Below are 16,350 nucleotides of genomic sequence, written 5' to 3' on the forward strand. Positions count from 1 at the left end.
AAAGACCAGAGCTTGGATTCCCTTATTGAGAGAATAATTATCCAATACAAAAATATATTCACAGCAGTATTAATAGGCAAAACTATTAGTAAGATCAAGGAAAAAATTCAGTTAGAATAACCATGGTGAATATTTCTTCCGTGCAATGTAATAAACAGCATCATTTCAAAGCAAGTTTGTGAATTTTTATAGGCTCAGCTACTACTCCAGAAGCTGAATCTAGGCTGATGCTGCAGTGCAGCATTGAGGGAGCACTGCACTACCAGAAGTCTCTCAAGTTGTAATAAGGTAGCATGGTACTATTTTAGCCCTTTAACCTGGATAATATTAATGTCTCAATGATTACAAATAATTACTGTGTGAGACTTTGCTGGGAATAAATTGCTCTGTATCACGTTTGTGATTCTATCTTTGTAAATAATTAATTGGTTGCAAACTGCTTTAAGACATTGTGCCATGTGCATTAATTAAAATAACCTGAACCTCCAGATGATAAAATGGGTTAAAGAATATACAACAGTAAAAGTGGAAGGCTGGGAATACTTCCAAAGCAGAATGTTCATATTTTGCATCACAGACTTCTGTATGCACGTGGATCAATCACACAGTTCTTATCATAAATCACGTACAATTCCCAGGTTAGGGCAAAATTCCATTCCGGAGAATGGTTTTGTAAGTCGAAAACGTACAAAAGCAGTGTATGGGAGAGAAGCACAGCTACAGCTGTAATGGGACAGCAAGCAGGTATGGGAAGAATGGCTGACTCTGAGTGAGCGAGTCTGCTCAATGCTCCCAGCTCTGCTCCACTCAACCCAGTCCCCAATTTTTGTGTGGGGGTGGAAATGAGGGTAAAGAGAAAAGGCACGTGGAAATGCCCTGTAATCAAAGTCTTCTTATTTCATATCTTACAGACAAGTTAACTAAATGAAAACACATTATTAATTTCAAACCTGCAGAAAATGCATGGATATTGAGTGCCATATCTTGTTCCTCCGTGTCTGCCACATCCAACAAATAAGCTCTGATTGGTCCCTCTGTTGCATCTGCACAGAAGTCCAATATTACTACACCAAGAACCGTCAGGACTATGCCAATTGGCTGATGGTCAGGGACGTCTCCAATGGCCATACCTGAAAAAACAGATTTTTTGTTTAATAAAAGCATTGCCAGAAACACATGCTTGCATTAAAGATATCACACCATTTTCAAATACACACAATGGCTACATTTCAATTCAAAACAATTAAATGCTATCTTGAAAACCAGCAGAATTTGCTTCAAGTCAGCAAAAGTATTTAAACAGACTACAAATCAACAACATTGCAAATCTTTGTTTTACCTTTGGTACATAATAAAGTTTTGCCAGTAATTGCACTTCAAAGTGCTCAACTATTAATATGAATGCTTTTAAAAGCAAAATTCAAAATTGAAATTAGTGTCTAGAATTCTACAGAACAGAACTAGGCCCTTCAGCCCACCATGTCCATGCCAACCAACAAGTACCCATCTATACAAGTCCCATATACCAGCATTTGGTCTGTAGCCTACTATGCCTTGGTGAATCAAGTGCTTGTCTATTTGCATACTGAATGCTGTGATAGTACCGGCCTCTATTTCCTTCTCAGGCAGTGGCTCCAGAATGTAACTATTCTGAGTGAAAAATTCTTCAGATCCCCTCCAAACCTCTTATTCATCACTTTAAACCACTGCCCTCTGGTCTCAGACACCTCTGCCATGGGGAAATGTTTCCTACTATCTACCCTTAATGTGCCTCTTGTAAGATTGTTTACCTCTATCAGGTCCCCATCCAGCTTCCTTTGCTTCAAAGAAAACAAACCCAGCCTATTTAGTCTTTCCTCATAATTGAAACATTCTATCCTAATCAACATTCTGGTGAATCTCCTCTGCACCCCCTCCACAGCAATCACATCTTTCCTGGAGTCAATGTCATGCAGCACTGAAATAGGTCCATGCCAAATACTGGAGAAACAAAGGACTGCAGATACTGGTACCTAAATGAAAAACACTATAATGCTGGAGGAACTCAGGTCAGGCAGCGCCTGTGGAGAAAAGCAGGCGGTCAACATTTCTGGTCAGGACCCTTCTTCATGACTGAAGATAGGAAAAGGAGAAGCCCAATATATAGGAGGGAAAAGCAGAGCAGTGACAGGTAGACAAGAGGGGAGATGGGGTGGGCACAAAGTGGTGATAATTAGATGATATCAGAGGGGGAGCGGAGAGACAGGGACTCACGAAACCCATGCCAAATACGATACTTCCCCCATTTAAGCAAATATAGTGTGGTGACCAGAACTGCATACAATATATTCCAGCTGTGGTCTAACCTACATTATATAAGAGTGGTACCAAGACCTCCTTGCCCTTATACTGCAAGCCCTGGCTAATGAAAGCAAGCATCCCATACGCCTTCATCACCACCCTTTCCTCTTGCACTGCCACCTTAAGGGATCTATGGACATGTACACCAAGGTCCCTTTGTTCCTCAATATTTCCTTGGGTCATACTCTTCTTGACATATGTCCTACCTTATCAGATCCTCCAAAATACATCATCTTACACTTAATCAGGATTAATTTTCATCTGCCATTCCCCTACTTTCTAGCTAATCAATATCATTCTCTACCCCAAGACTTCTCCCTGATCATTACAAACAACCATCAATTTTTGTCTTTCGACATTGAGCTGTCTTTTGAGAATACAAAATATTTTCATTATCCACTTATAAAAATATTCTTCACATTGGTTATTTTTTTATATTGGAAAAGTTCCATTCACACTGGAAGGACGGCAAATATGAATCAGCAATGTCTGAATGTTCTCTTGTATTTTTTTTCCTCCAAATCATTATGTTTGCAAAACGTTGAATCACAACACTATTTTGGACTGAATGGGCTGTCGAGTCAATTATTGAGAGCAACAAAAAGAGCAGTGAATTAACAACTTATTTCATATTAAAGCGCTGCACCAGCTTAGACACAAGGGCACCAATAATCCATGATCATGCAGATTTGATCAATGTTGCTCTGAATACATTTATAAATCAAAACAATTAATCAAATACATTACAAATACAGGGAGAACTGCAGATATCAAAGTATTTTTCCTTATCCTACGATTACCACAGCACAGTTTCGATGGCCAGTGGGGAAAATCAAAGACATCTTTAAAGGGGTTTTCATTGGGGGGGGGGGGGGGGGGGTGGGGAAATCATTAACATCTTCTGGTCTTCACATGGAAAGTCCAGCAATAGTCATAAACTTCATAAACTAAGATGATATACTAAGGTTTACTAATGAGGTTTTGCTTTATTTCAATCTATTTGTTTTCCAATCACAATATTCCTCCACAGAAATTCTTCGAAATCCAGCAACTTGGAGTATAGAAACACTGCATTTTACCCCTAGGCCAAGACTTCCTGTCCATTCCCAGAAAAATAAGAAATCAAGTTTGAGAGAAAAATGACTGAATGCTTCTTACTGATTCAAAGTCTACCACATATTAAGGAGCACTGTATGGTTCATTGTAAATCAGAACAGTACAGCACAATAAAGGCCCTTTGGCCACAATGTTGTGCCGACCTTATACCTCGCTTAAGACTATCTAACTACTTCCTCCCACATATCCCTCTATTTTAAATTCCTCCATATGCTTACCTAGCAATCTCTTGAATTTGATCAGTGTACCTGCCTCCACCACTGCCCCAGGCAGCACATTCCATGCCCCAACCACTCTCTGGGTAAAAAACCTTCCTCTGATATCGCCCTTGAACTTCCCATCCATTACTTTAAAGCCACACCCTCTTGTATTGAGCATTGGTGCCCTGGGAAAGGGGTGCTGGCTGTCTATTCTATCTATTCCTCTTAATATTTTGTATACTTCTCTCATGTCTCCTCTCATCATCCTCCTCTCCAAAGAGTAAAGCCCTAGCTCCCTTAGTTTTCTCCTCATAATGCATATAAGCCAAAGGGCAACTTTGGCTTGTTCAACAATATAAGGAGATGGATCAATAAAAAAATTATATTGACATTCTTATTTAAAAATCTGAGGATAAATCTTTGTCAAAAAAGCAAAAATTACAGTTAATCAGATTCTACTGTGAAATAACAAAGATTGGGGGCTTGGACAATAAACTGGGAACAAATAACATTTAAGAACTGCTATTCACCCTTCATGGAATCTATCACCACTGATTTGGCATAATGGTATATGATTCGGTCCAAGGCAGAGATCGTGAATTCAGATAGACACCTTGCTTGGCATGAATGAGTTGGGCCAAAGGGCATTTATCCATGTTGTATGATTCCATGACTCTAAATGCTACTTCATAACTTCAGCACTGCTTTAAGTCTACTGCATTGTCATAGTTAGTGTCTTTAGATTAACAAAGAGGCATCAAAGCATTCAACCAGAGTTAAAGTTTCTGCTGCCACTACCCTCCCTTCCCTTCCCCCCACCCAGACCCAAAGAGAAAGCTTTCTCATCATCCTAACAAGTGGCACACAACCCACTTGGAAATCTGTGTGCAAAAATATATTCAAGAGTTCATATGTTAAAAATGGAAGTATGGCAAGCAATTAGGCATACAGATTGCATGTTGGAACTTATTGTAAGGAGTTGAACCACAAGAGGAACATAGCTGAGTCTGTACAGGGCTTTGATCAGACCTCAATTAGGAGTACTGTGCGTAGTTCTGGTCTCTGTATCTAAATGAGGATATAGTTCCAATGCAGAATCGCTAAATAGATTCTGGGAATGAGGAGTTAGCCCAACAAAGGATATTGAGTAAGACTGGTCTATACTTGTCAGTGTTTGAAAGAATAAGAGGCGATCTCAATTAGAAATGGTGAGACTGACAGGGTAGATGAAAAGTAATTTCCTTCCTCAAACTAAGGGGCAGATTCTGAGGATAAACAATCAATCATTTAAGATAGGAGAAATTTAGAAATTTACAACATTTAAAAGACATTTTGACAGATACATGGATAGGAAATGTTCAGAGGGATATGGGCAAAATGCAGGCAAATGGGTTGGCTCAGTTAAGCAATTTGGTTGGCATGGACGAGTTGGGCCGAAGGGCCTGTTTTCCATACTGTGTAGCTCTATGAAACACCGGAACATATTTAGAGCAAGTTAAAACAGACTCTCATTCATTGTGAATGAAATTTTAATCCATTACCAGATCAGCAGACACATTGTTCATCACACTGGTTGCCAAAGTGGCATGGGAAAAAAAATACTCAATATGTTAACTATTTTAAAACATATGAAAAGGCGTTTATTTATATATTTTCTTCTAAAGATCATAAACAGGAGATAGTTTAAAGATTTGAACCTGATAAGAGGAAAGTGTTCCAACAATATAGGATGTGGATTTAAACTCCTTTGACAGCTGCTTGGGAATTTTTTTTATGAAAGGAAAACAACAGGAAGCATTTCCTTTGAATTGCTTCCTACCATTTTTTCTCATGTGAAAGAGATTTATGGAATCTCCAAAGCGTGTGAATGAATGAAACCAAAAACTACCAATTTGATAGAAGGCATGATTGCTACCGTAATTTGATTTTTAAAAAAATTAACTAATCAAAAGCCATTCTGGGGTATGGGGTATTAGGCTTGCACACGAGATATTAAATCCTCAAGTTAGAAAAAACATCCATTACATTCTTTTTCATACCTGAAATACTTGCCCCCATGGCAAAATCATGTGTTGTTGAAGCATCTCCATACCTGCAGTTGGAGTATGTGCTTCAAATTAGTTCAAAGGATGAGTGATTAGCAGTGCTATTTCCCCTCCCAGCTCAGACACCCATGGATTAAATCCAGTATGAGGAAAATCAAAACTGCTACAAACATGGCACAAAATTCTTTGATGAGAGTTGTAGACAGAAAATGACAATGTCAAAATGCAAATTACTAAAGAGGAGTCATCAGTGACCATAAAGCACATTAAGGTGGACAAATCCCCAAGGCCTGACCAAGTGCAGGACACTGTTGAGGCTGCACTTGGATTATTGTGTTTAGTTTTGATCACCCCTGCTACAGGAAAGATGTTATCAAACTGGAAAGAGTACAGAAAAAATTTACAAGCATGCTACCAGGACTTGAGTGACAAGAGTTATAGGGAGAGATTGGACAGGCTAGGACTTTATTCCTTAGAGCTTAGGAGACAGAGGTGATCTTACAGAGATGTAAGAAATCATGAGGGGCACAGATAGGGTGAATGCACTCAGTCTTTTCTCCAGGGTTGGGGAAATCAAGAACAGAAGGGCATAGCTTTAAAATGAGAAGGGAAAGATTTAAAAGGAACTTGAGGGGCAACTGTGTTTTTTTTTTAACACCAAGGGTGGTATCCATATGGAATGGATTGCCAGAGCAAGTGGTTGAGGCAGGTGCACTAACAATTGTTAAAAGACAGTTGGACAAGTACATGGATTGGAGAAGTTATGGTCCAAACACTGGCAAATAGGATTAGCTTGGATGGGGCATCTTGGTTGGCATGGACCAGTTGGGCCAAAGGGCCTGCTTCCATACTGTACGACTCCATGACACTATCTACATCTTCAGATCTTGTGGGAAGCTGGGAAGAAATTGCGGAAGCCCTTGCAGAGATACTTGCATCATCTTTAGCCACAGGAGAAGCTTCGGAAGACTGAAGCATAGCTAAAGTACCGTTATTAAAGGGCAGCAAAGACAAGCCAGGGAACTAAAGGCCAGTGAGCCTGATATCAGTGATGGGTAATTTACTGGAGGGGATTAAGGGACATGATCCACCAGCATTTGGATAGACAAGGACTGATTAGGGATAGTCAGCACAGCTTTGTGGGTGGGAAATCATGTCTTACAAATCTGTTAGTGCTTTTTTTTTAAAAAAGGTAACAAGATTGATGAGGGCAGGGCAGCGGACAACGTCTATATGGACTTTGACAAGGCCTTTGACAACATCCCACATGGAAGCTAGTCTGGAAGTTTAGATTGCATGGGAACCAGGGAGAGCTAGCTAAGAAGATACATAATTGGCTTGATGGTAGGAAGCAGAGTGTGATGGTGGTAGGTTGTTTTTCCAGACTGGAGGCCTGTGACTAGTGGTGTGCCACAGGGATCAGTGCTGGGCCCATTAACTGTTTCGTCATTTATATAAATGATTTGGATGAGAATGTACAAGGCATGGTTAGTAAGTTTGCAGATAAGAGCAAGGTGTTGCACTTTGGGAAGTCAAAACAGGGTAGGCTTTCACAGTGAAACTGTAGAACACAGGGACCTAGATGTACAAGTACATAGTTCCCTGGAAGTGGCATGCAGGTAGACAGGGTGGTAAATAAGGCTTTTGGCACACTGGTCTTCATCAGTCAGGGCATTAAGTACAGGAGTTGGGACATTATATTGCAGTTGTACAAGACATTGGTGAGGCTGAACCTGGAGTATTGTGTACAGTTTCATCACCCTGTAATAGGAAAGACATTAAGCTGAATTGTGCAAAAAGAAATGTTCCCAGAACTCGAGGGCTAGAGTTATAGGGAGAGATTGGGCAGGCTAGGGCTTTATTCCTTGGAGCGTAGGAGACTGAGGGGTGACCTTATAGGAGGAGTTTAAGATCATGAGGGGCATAAACAGGGTAAATGCAGTTTTTGTCGTCTAGGAAAAGGGAATCAAAGACTGGGGAGCATAGCTTTAAGATGAGAGGAAAAAAAATTCTCCAGGTACATGGATAGAAGTGGGCCAAACAGGTCTAATTTAAATGGGCATCTTGGTCTGCATGGATGAGTTGGGTCAAAGGGCTTGTGTTCATGCTGTATTACTCTTATACTCTATGATATAAAAGTGAAAAAAGTGTCCTCATTCTGTTGAAAGGGGAAGAGAGAAAGGGCATAAGCTTTTGTTGCAATCCTCAATTAAGATTTCTAAATTGAGCTGGTACTTTTCTAATTGTTCAAATTTTACTGCTCACCTAACAAGCTTATGGTAAAAACTTGAGAAAATTTCTTGACTGACATTCCTCATGCATCATATTTATATTGAACAATTTCATTTTAATTTACTAATTACAATATTGATCAAATGTTACTTTTTAAACTTATTGCAATTATTTACTTAGATCCCAGATAACCACAGAGCATGCCATCATTTTACTGTAATAAATCGGTGGTTGTAGAAGTTACAAACCAGGCATCTTTGATCAATGAATAGCTAAATCAATAAATAGAAAAATTAAATGCATATCTAACAAGAAAATACGCAACATTTTTAAGACAAAAGCCAAGACAACATTCTATTATCAGTTTTTATAATATTTAGTATCTGTGCAGATTATAAAGAGCCTGTGTATTTACACAGAATAAAAACAGAAACAGACCACTCATCTAATGTGTGGTGTTTACATGCTATGTGGAACATCTCCTTTTCCAGCTGCCTCATTTCAATACTTCAGTATATCTTTCCATTTTATTTATTCTCATGTACTCATCTAGCTTGTTTTAGAATGTAATGCATCTAAACTACTTGCCTGAACCACTTGTGATAAAGCCATTCCAACCACTATAAAATATATTTTTCTTATTTCCTGTTTAGATATGGAGATACAGCATGGAAACAGGTCCTTCAGCCCACTGAATACATACCAACCATTTTATGCCCTGGAATTAATCTTTTGTAGTGTTTTTACTTGACTTGCTGAAACCTGTATTACATCCTTTTGTTCTTATACCCTTGTTTATTTTCTAAGGTACAGGAAACAAGATATATTACTCTACATCCAAAGTTCATCTGCCACAATTCTTCACATGCAAGCTGATAATCCATTTTAAGATCAGTAGCAAAACCTATTTTTCTTTCAAGCAGCAACCCAAGTATAGCCCGTAATTACTTAAGGCTCTTTCTTGCTGCTTCTCAGCCAGATTGTATCAAAACAGAGTCTAATATTTACATTCTTAAATATAGAATCAAATTGTACAAGGGAGAACCAGAGTTGGTTGACAAGTCATGCTTAATATGGCTTAATGGACTCTATTACTTTACTATTAAATGGAGAAATGTTAAATCTCCTTTCACAATTGGTAGTGCAATCATACCTTCCCTGTAACATGGTGACCAGAACGATATTCAGACTGTGGCCTAACACATGTACAATCCTAGCATAATCTGCTTGCTTCCAAGGTCTATGCCTTAGCTAATAAAAACACAATCTCTTTTCAATTACCTTACTACCCTCAAATAACTGTGAACATAGACTCTGTTCTTGCATACATCTCAATATCCTCCCAGCTATGTACATTTCATTTCTTGCTCCCCAGTTGCAATAATTCATGTTTCTCTGAATTTTATTGCATTTGCCACTTTTCTGTTCAGCTACCCATGTTTACCCAAAGTTAAAAAGTGTCCTCCTCCCAGTCAATCATGAACAAACTTCTTTAACATGTCACCTATATTTAAATCTAGCTTATTAATATGCACAAAGTTATTAATATACACCACAAAAATGAAAAACAAGTGTAACCCAACAGCCTTCTGGTCACAACCATGCACATTCATTCCCTCTGCTTCCTGGCACTGAGTTGTTCAATCCTCTGGTACAACTCTTGTAGCTAGAGTTGGTTGCGTGCAAAAACAAACATAAGACAATGTAGTTTAAATAACTACAGTCCCTAAAAAAGTGAAGCCAGTTTATTCCCAAATTATTTACAAAGGCATGAATGAAAATATTTGCACAGCAACAACCGAAGTTAAAGTGTTCCATTATTTACCTATGAGGGAGCCATTTAAGAAGAGTGCAACTCCGAAGAGGACTCCAATACAAAGAGCTAGGATGAAGGGCCGCCGGCGGCCCCAGCTCAATGTGCAGCGGTCACTAGCAGAACCTATCAGAGGAGTAAAGATCAGTCCCAGGATTGGGCTTAGAAACCAGGTGAGGCTGTAGTATTGTTCTGGAAGACCTGTGAGAACAAAATTTAAACTTTATAAGTAGTATCTTAAGTAGAAACAAACCATTCAATAGAACTTATTTATGGAAACATTTTCATTACAATTTCAGATTTTCTAATTCACATTCAAATTAATGTGTAGTGATCCAAGTAAGCTTACCATGCTTTCAAATACAATTTCAAATATTGACTATAAACTGGCTTCAATTACTTCATAAAGTCACTTCCATATCTGTTGCCATCACAGGAATTTCTGGCAAAGATACATACATCTGTTCTTGCTGAGGAGAGGCAAGGTACAGAAAGGTGGATTCTCTCGCAATTGCTTGGGTTTCCTCTGGGTAATTGATTTTCTCCCACATCCCAAAAACTCTTGTGGGTTGGTAGGTTAATTAGCCACTGCAATTTGTCCCTAGTGTGATAGGAACCTGGGGAGAAAATGATGGGTTTGGTGCAGATATGGGTGATAGATGGTTGGCGCAGATATAGTGGGCTCGAGGACCTGTTTCTGTGTTGTATTTTCTGATATCCAATTACATTTAAACACCTTTAAGCGCTTGTTTCTTCACATTCTAAATGCCATTTCATTTCTCCACACTGCTCCTGAACCCACCATATACCAGTGATCATCTTATTTATCATGGAAGTCAACTGAAATAGGAACTGAAAACTTCCCATTAACCCAAAAATTAGCCTCCATATTACTATTACAAAAAAAATCCATCAAAACCACAACTAGTCCAATTCAACTAAATGACTATAGAAGACAATTTCTAAAGCTTTTGTACTGAAACTTATACAAGTAAACAAATCAATTCCTTAGAAAGATGACAGTTTGTGTCATCCTCAACAACAAAAGATCACCACCTCAGGACATCACTGCAGGAGAAATGTCTTAGCTTAAACAGCATTATTTTAGTTCATTTTTATTTTGCGCAGATGGCCTTAGCAGGGCAACCCAAGACCACATACTGAACAATAAACTCAGTTACCTAGCTTAAAGCTAGCCTATAACTTATAGCTGCAAGTTACTATTAAAAACAAGTTTAAGTGCGAGTTCAATTCTTTTGAATTGGCATAACATTCCAGTGCTGCCCTCAATGTACAAACAGTTAACTATACTTCAAAAGGCTACATTGACTGCTTTGATATTTCCCATGGTTTTAATTTGTTTGTTTTTTAAAAACAAATAAAGCAGCAGCTTAAAACACCTTTTGGAGATCTTCCATGGCAATTATATTACTTTAATGGAAATGGAGCATTCATAACAAACAGGAAAGTCTAATCTTTTACTACAATTGGAAAGCAGTGGGATTAGTTGAAAATAGCATTTCTCACAACACCGAACACGGGACTATTGACTGTATTGAGCATCAATTTACTGATTGAAAACAATAATATCGGCATAAATCCACACTGCAGGAAAACACATTGTGTTCGTCCAGTTCACAAAGAATGACTCAAGCTTAAACTGCCTGACGGCCTACTCATAACCATCCACCTTGGTGAGAACAATGATATCATTTCCTATTGGCACAAGAAATGCTTCATTTCCTGTTGGCCCCCCAGATAAGTGGCAGGTGGATAGTTCAGTACCACTGAATACAGTTAATAATCTGAACAGGAAACAGCTGGATGCATCAGTTAATGCAATGTAAAAAAAGTGGCAGAAACAGGATATAAATTAAGGATTAGTTAGCAATTTGTTTCCTCAATCTTAAATTGGATTTTAATCCCCTCTCCCACTTTCCCTTTTGGAAAGTGTCTTTTTTTTATTCTATGATGTCTCATTTGCACAGTGGGACTGTGTAACACATTTAAATGAGTAATCCCAGTATATTCAAGGCACAGAACATGTTTCCACCAAGGTCAATCTACACTTCCACGATTCCAGGAGCCAGCTTGCAGCTAAGGAAGAGATTCACCATCACCACAGAGGAGCAGCAGCATTGTGGGTGGCACCAAGAGCTTGAAATCTATGCATTAGAAGCACCCAGAAGCCCAGCGTAAACAGCAGAGGGAAAGCACCATTTTATAAACTACCCACTTTCTGTTGTAGTGTGCTGTTCCACATCACCCATCAGTTCATAACCAACAGAATGGTGAGCGTGTAATCTTGTGCGTAATGGTGTGGGCACATCAGCTGATTGATACAACTCCATCTTAGTCATATAGTCCTCAACTCCTAACACAGTACAATTTCCCCAGGGCTCTATCTTGACAACTTCCATAGCTTGATGGTCACAGTATCTGTGCTGACTCCTAATCAGAATTATTGCTCCAATCCTCATGACTTTTTCTACTTGTCTGCCTCCCCTTTCCTCCATCATTACTTTCTGTGCCAAACAACCACATCCACAACTGTGGATCTCTTAGCATGTTAGCTGGTGAATGTCCAGAGGATGTGTTGGGCCAGCTGATGCCTCATGGACTGCTGGACTTTCTCCAATAGCCGTTGCTTCATTGTGTCCAATGGAGATGATGATCTGCCCACTCAAAGGGGACAAAATTATAGGGGAAGGTTTATGTTGAATTCTATTGGAGAGGATGAATGTAACAAACTGTGCCAACCCAAACTGCAGAGCATTATCGGAAACCATTTCCTTCAAGAGGCTGTGTTGCAGAAGCTTACCTGAAATGTAATGGCTTACTCTGTAGAAATAAACAATCCAAATAGTAAAACTTCTAACCACCAAATGGTGATCAGTGAAAATGGAACTATTCTATCAAAACTTGTCAAGGTTTACCCACTGATATAGATAAGCAGGCCATCTCCACATTTGGACTGGAGTAGTGGGCAGCTTGGGCCTGCAATTAAGACACTGAGCAAGATTTCAACAGATGTTCTACATCCTGATCAATCACAGGCCAATACACATACTCTGGCGTTCAGCTTCATGTGAGCAATGTCCAAATATTGAACATGAATGTATTTTTGCAGCCATTACTGAGGCCCCTCTGCAGACAGCCCTGATCCACTATCTCCTCCAGGAAGATCTGATCTTGCTCCTCTCCCACCTCCAATTAATTCCACCCCAACATGGTATACTTGCAGCAGGCATATAAATAGCCCTGGAAGTATCATAAGCTGTGCCTGGAAAGCACTCTCTCAGCTTGCATTTGCAAAATTCCTTGTCACCTCAAGGCAGCCAAAAGAATGCATCAGTAGCAGCATTTTGCTTTGACGTGCAGTATTCAATCAAGTCATCCAGAGGTGATTCAAAAACCCTAAAGTCCTTGCTCCAATTCCATACGATGAATGATGATAGTTCCAAATATGGAGCAGGTTCTATCACATGACAGCCGTAAATATTCCATTTGAACGCAGAGACTTAAGATTTGCTGTTATTGGAAAATTTGAGAAAGAGCCACTGATTGGAACTAACCATGCACTTTCAATAGCTAATAATTCCTATGTCATTTGTACATAAAGCTGCAGCAGCTCACCTGGAAAGCAAAATGCAGTCCATAGTTTTTCACCATCTAATGCAGAAAACCATGAATAAATCCTAATGAGTGAAAAAATGCTATTTAATATTAAGATGCTAATCTTGTGGATTCAAAAAGGAAACATCAGCACAACCACTTCACTGAATAGCTTTAAGCTATCAATCTAGCCAAATGCAAACTTAAATGAAAACTTAAATGAAAACATTTATTCTTTTTTTCCCCCCAAAACAAAAAGGCATTAGAAGATTTGAGCACTGAATTTCAAATCGAGCCATTTTGGGAAGATGAGATGATTATTCTTCTAGTATTCAAAAAATCTCAAACTTGCACCATCAGATACGCATAGCTTTTCAGAAACAAGTTAGCTAAAGATATCAATATGTGGAGAATCCGCCTTCCTTTGCGCTTACTATTGGAAAGTTGGACATAAATGCAAAAACAATATGCACAGAGAAACATGTTGCAGTAGACAACCATTTCATTAAAGGGAAAAGATTTATCAGAAAAAATCTATTGTACTAATTTTCATATGGAAAACTCTCAAGTTGAAAATTGCTATGACAGAAGAGTGGATGACTGGGATGAAGCGACTAGGTATACAGTAGCTAGAAATGCTGATAAACAATAATACATGGGTTAGCATGTTGTAAAGGAGATACATAGACTGCAAAAGGATAGGAAAAGAAAATAAGCACAAATTCAACTGAAGTGAGACTAAAATGTTGCAGTTCAAAAGGGACCTGGAGTCCTACAGCATGAAACAAAATTTGGCTTGCAGCACAGCAAATAATTAGGAAGGCTACTGGAAGGTTGGCCCTTATTTGCAAGAGATATGGAGTATAAAAGCAGGGATGTTTTGATGCAACATAATTGCTCTGTGTTTTATATTGTATAGAAAAATGGGGAGAGGAAATTCCAAACTTGGAAGAGAAATAAATGTGCACAGCAAACAGTGTTGTGCTGTTAAAGAATAAACAGTGGGAACCATTCAAATTAATTGTTCTGAAGGAAGAGGCTGAAATCTTTGAAAGGACAAAGGTTTCATTTGTGTCAAGCCTGCCTCACCTGTTTTCTAATCTCTGCTCACCTCCATGATTTCCTCCAGCCTTAGAACCTTCCCAAATGTCACATTCCTTCAATTCTGGTCTCATGATCATCCCTGAAATTCATGATTCCACCAATGGCAGCTGTGCTAACAGCTGTCAAAACCCTAAATTCTGAAATAGGGGCAGGAGTACTGAGGACACTGGGTTTGGTTCCAGCTGTGGAGAGAGTAGTTAGTATTTCAGGTCTGGGACTCTCTACTCTAGTGGGTGGTCCTAGACTTGGAGAGCTGGCCATTTCTCTCTCCACAGGTGCTGCCTGGCCTGCTAAGTATTTCCAGAATTGTGTGTTTTTATTTCTGTTTTTATTATTTGCCAAGCTCTGGAATTCCCTTTCTTCCTTCAAGAGATACCTTGAAATCTCCCTCTTTGACCAAACTTTTAGCTACCTACCCTAATATCTCCCTATGAGATTCAGAGCCAAACTTGTTTGATAATGCTCCTGGATAACACCTTGAAAAGTTTGTTCCATTGAGTGCACTAGATATTGTGCTGTCTGCAGACAGTGGCTCTGAGGGAACTACTAGCGTTGAGTCATTCAGACTGATGTTCCAGCTTTACATACTTGGGTTGAGCATCCAGGTCTTGCTGACAGATTCTGGGATGCTGTCACATTGCTGGAGGAGGAAGGGTGAATGGTTGAAGTGATTAAAATCACTACAAATATGGTGAAAGAGAATGGGGAAAGTAAAGACACAAAAGATCTAGGACATGGGAGATGTAAATGAACAAAACAGAATCATTATCTGAAATTGCCAGAGAGGGGAGAGTACCTGGAATACACTGCCTGAGAAAGTGGTGGAAGCAGAGTCACTGACAGCATTTAAGAGGTGCCTGGATGAGACTTGAATCACTTAGGCATATAAGGCTACAGGCCAAGTGCTGGAAGACTGAATATATGGAAGGGTACCCATTGGTCAGCATAGATATGGTGGGCTGAATGACCTGTTTCCATGTTGTATGGCTCTATAATTTCAAGCCATTGATGAGATGACACTGGAGAATTGCAGTGTTTTGGTCTTTATATGTAAGGGGGAACTTACTTGAATGTAGGCAAGAAATATTAGCTGGTTTGATATGTGGGATGAGGAGGTTGATACATGAACAGAATGCTAATTGGAGTATAGGAGAATGAGAGGTGACTTTATCCAAGGGAATCACATTTAAGACAGAAGAAATTCCTCATCTGAGGTACAGGGGGCAGAGTTGTTGAATACATTCAAGACAAAAGGTTGACAGAAATTTAAATCACTAAGGAGTTGATGAATATGGGGAGAGTGGAAAAGGTGTATCAAATCAGCCATGACTTTACTGAATGGTGGACCAGCCTTAAGGGGGCATTTGGCTTATTTCTGCTAACATTCTTGCCCTTTGAGTTAAAGACATCCATTGCAATAGTTTAAGCTTCATGACACATCCATTTTAATTTTCAAAACTTAAGTATTTGGATGGTCTTTATAATAAATTTCGATGCAAGAGCTCCCTGACTAGTTCAAAACATTACTTATCTGGTCCCAAACTCCAAATCTATTAACCCTCCCAAGCCATTCTGTTACCAATACAAATAAGCTGTTGCTTTTATAAAAAAGCTCCTCATCTCTGCCCCCCCCCCCCCCCCCCACCAAGGTAACATTGGCATGCTCCCTCTGCTATCCACCTTCAAAATACAGTATACAAGATTACCACTTATTTCCCCCCCAACATTTGCAACTAATTTACTTTCCTTTCATTGTTATCCCTCAAAATTTCAGCTATTAAATTTTCAGGTCTTTCCTTAAGACCAGCCTTTTACATTCCAGGCTGGAAATCTGCTTCAGTCTGCAGTGCAAGCAGCAAAATATGGTAACAACCTTTAGTGAGGA

General features: G+C 39.2%; 1 protein-coding gene across 1 annotated transcript in view; it reads right to left on the reverse strand.

Annotated features, from left to right (window-relative positions):
- The window catches only part of LOC127574441 (solute carrier family 45 member 4-like), a 65,841-nt gene that overhangs the window by 11,825 nt on the left and 37,666 nt on the right, over positions 1–16,350 (reverse strand). The window contains 2 exon segments of the mRNA XM_052023456.1: positions 951–1,130; positions 9,759–9,947. Of these exon segments, the coding sequence (XP_051879416.1) occupies positions 951–1,130; positions 9,759–9,947 (369 nt within the window).

The sequence above is a fragment of the Pristis pectinata genome, chromosome 9, assembly GCF_009764475.1.
Source record: "Pristis pectinata isolate sPriPec2 chromosome 9, sPriPec2.1.pri, whole genome shotgun sequence".
NCBI classification, from domain to species: domain Eukaryota; kingdom Metazoa; phylum Chordata; class Chondrichthyes; order Rhinopristiformes; family Pristidae; genus Pristis; species Pristis pectinata.